This window comes from Echinococcus granulosus (genome assembly GCF_000524195.1).
Source record: "Echinococcus granulosus chromosome Unknown EG_S00255, whole genome shotgun sequence".
Classification (NCBI taxonomy): domain Eukaryota; kingdom Metazoa; phylum Platyhelminthes; class Cestoda; order Cyclophyllidea; family Taeniidae; genus Echinococcus; species Echinococcus granulosus.
In genome coordinates this window covers 17,493-20,016 of record NW_020170635.1, presented here as the reverse complement: position 1 = coordinate 20,016, position 2,524 = coordinate 17,493, and the positions used below count along the sequence as shown (strand labels likewise).

Sequence of the window (2,524 nt, the reverse complement as noted above, 5' to 3'; positions counted from 1 at the left end):
TTTTTTATGTGCTGAACTGCCTACGAGTAATATATTAGACCTCACATTTGTGCACTTTAGTTGCTATAATTTTGGTAAAAGGCTTTATTTGTTAAGGTATTAAGAACTTAAGCTATATCATATCTGGTTGACATGTTCTTCGTAAGTTTATTCAAAATATTGTTGACTGAAAAACATTCATTTGCCGGTAAGTGAATGCAGTTACTAAATACTTTGTCTGAAGTTTTTGGTAGTCCCTCTCAATTGGCTTGATGTAATTTAGTCCAATCCAAGAAGCAGCCAATTTTTTTAAGGTAGTTCTTGCTAAGTTTTCCCAACATGAAAAACTGTTTTTATGTAAGATCATTTATGCACCAAAAGAATTCTACAGTCACTGCAACATTTTACCAAACCAACCTCTCTCAGCGGCTGAAGAATTGCTGAGATTTGTGGTGGAAGTGTAAAAATAGTCCAAAGGACCATGTAGAAATACTTCGTTTTCATCATTGTCGAAGGCGTGGGCACTACATTAAATGTGCATACCAACTTTAAGGAGCCAGAGACCAGTACTGGTTACATTATTGGAAAGCCAGTGACCTCTGTGGAAATAGACAGCGACCTTCTGTCCAATGAGTGCATGGCATACAGGGCAGGTTAAATGGAGCAGCGCCAACTTGTCTGCATTAAATTGCAGTTCATTTCGTAAGAATTGCGACGAACATGACCTAAATTTATTTTTTCAGTGTTGACATAATAAATATCTTCAGCAATAAATTTGCCACAATCCTTCAATTTTGTCTTCGCATATAATTACTTCCAAATTCATCTTGTTTAAAGTTGTCGGACAGGCAAAATCTCACGTGCGAATATTCCGGTCCTGATTATTCGCCTAAATCTTTACTACGGGCATTAACTATATTTTCCTGCAATTGCATGGATGCAATGATGAGTGCAGTTGTGCAGTTTTTTGGGTAGTCAAAGAAGCCGATGGGATTACAAACTGTTGTAACAGGTAGGAACTTGCAGTGAGCATCCGCATCCCTTCAATGTGTATGGGCCGCTCACTTTTACCGTGCTCTGCTAAGCTCCCATACTTCAGAGCCCAGACATTAAGAAACGGCATTTAAGACTAGTGGATGTAAATTGAGCTTGTCCACTTTACAAATCGAATTTATCAGCCACAGATACTACACCACAGTTTTCCACAAACATGCTTTGATGAGTATAATCGGAGCGAGGATTAGATTTTGCTTAACTATTGTTAAATAGCCTTCAGTTAGGCAGAGGTATGAATAGCTGTAGTGCAATGTGCGTATTAATTTTTAGGCCATATTTATGGCGAAGTGAGGTTTCTTGGAGATTTTAAAGTGCCCATTTTTTAAGGTCGCCATAAGTTCACTTATGATTTGCTAAATGTTACAACCGAGGCAATAATAATTTTATTTAGAAGCAGTTGCAGCCTCTTTTTTCTCTTTAGCTAAGCAGGATTTTTGATGGTTCGAGTAGGAAGGAAGGAAAAGGGGTGCTTTTGGGATCATTCAATGTAGATATTTGTACTTTCTTTTCAACGCACGGAAGGGTTACATTGTCAGCTTTCCCCTTTTGCATTGATGAAAATCTTCCTTGAACATTGCGAAGAGTAAACCATTGCTAATGCTTTTCTTATCATATGCATCTACTTATCTATCTGAAGGCTGACAAACAGGAAAATAGGGACTGCATATAATAGGGAGAAATGGAGGATAAAAGAGGTATAAAAGTTTAACAAAGGAGGCTTAAAATTTTTTTTTCCTTAGATTAGCCAATCATCTTTTAAACAATAAGCTACATGTCTTCTTTAGTGTCTTTTTATTTTATCTAGCCCTCTCCTTATCTATGGGTGTGATTTATATTGAGGCTTTGGTTCTCATCCATCAGTTAATTGGTTGGCAAGATATCCAATGGGCAACGATTGCTTAGCAGATGTTCCTCTCTATCAACTGATCTATTAGCGTGGATGAGTCAGCAACAAGCCGTACTTGGAGAGCACAGACCATTGAAACATAAGTCACCCACTTACCAATCCATTCGGCGGCGGCTTATTCACAGCGCCTGTTTGTAATTGTCACTCCTGATTAATGCGCACTTCAACTTGTAATGACAGTGATTAGAGGAGGGAAGCATGTAAAGTGGTAGCAATCAGGAAAGGTGGATAAAAGAAGTGTAGCTTAATCGTTCCGGATTCGCAGCAAAAACAGCCACCAAATGTCAAGCCATGTGTAAGAAATTGATAGAAGTTAAGTGGAAATAATTAGGTGTGTGTATGGTAATGCTTCTAGTAATAAAAACCTAAAGTTTATTGTTTTTTGGGCCTGCAGCACATTAAAGATCATTTAGTAATGCCTAAGCAGTAGCAACTTCTTCAGCGGTACCTACCAGGGATATTATTTTACAGTAACACGGCTGTTCTTGCTGCCTTTACCAGAATTCGTAGTATGGGCAAGTGAATAGACGATTGGATGGCCCATGCGTGATTCGATGCAGTAAGATAATTAAAGGTAGGTGG

The 2,524-nt window shown here is 38.3% G+C and overlaps 1 protein-coding gene across 1 annotated transcript; it reads left to right on the top strand. All coding sequences in view use genetic code 11, as the record gives it.

Moving 5' to 3' along the window:
* Window positions 1-132: 132 nt before the first annotated feature.
* Window positions 133-637, top strand: EGR_10700 (hypothetical protein; the record flags this gene model as incomplete). The annotated part of the gene is made up of 2 exons (XM_024499949.1): window positions 133-141; window positions 533-637. The coding sequence occupies 2 exons, from the start codon at window positions 133-135 to the stop codon at window positions 635-637; spliced, it is 114 nt and encodes a 37-aa protein (XP_024345633.1).
* Window positions 638-2,524: the final 1,887 nt, after the last annotated feature.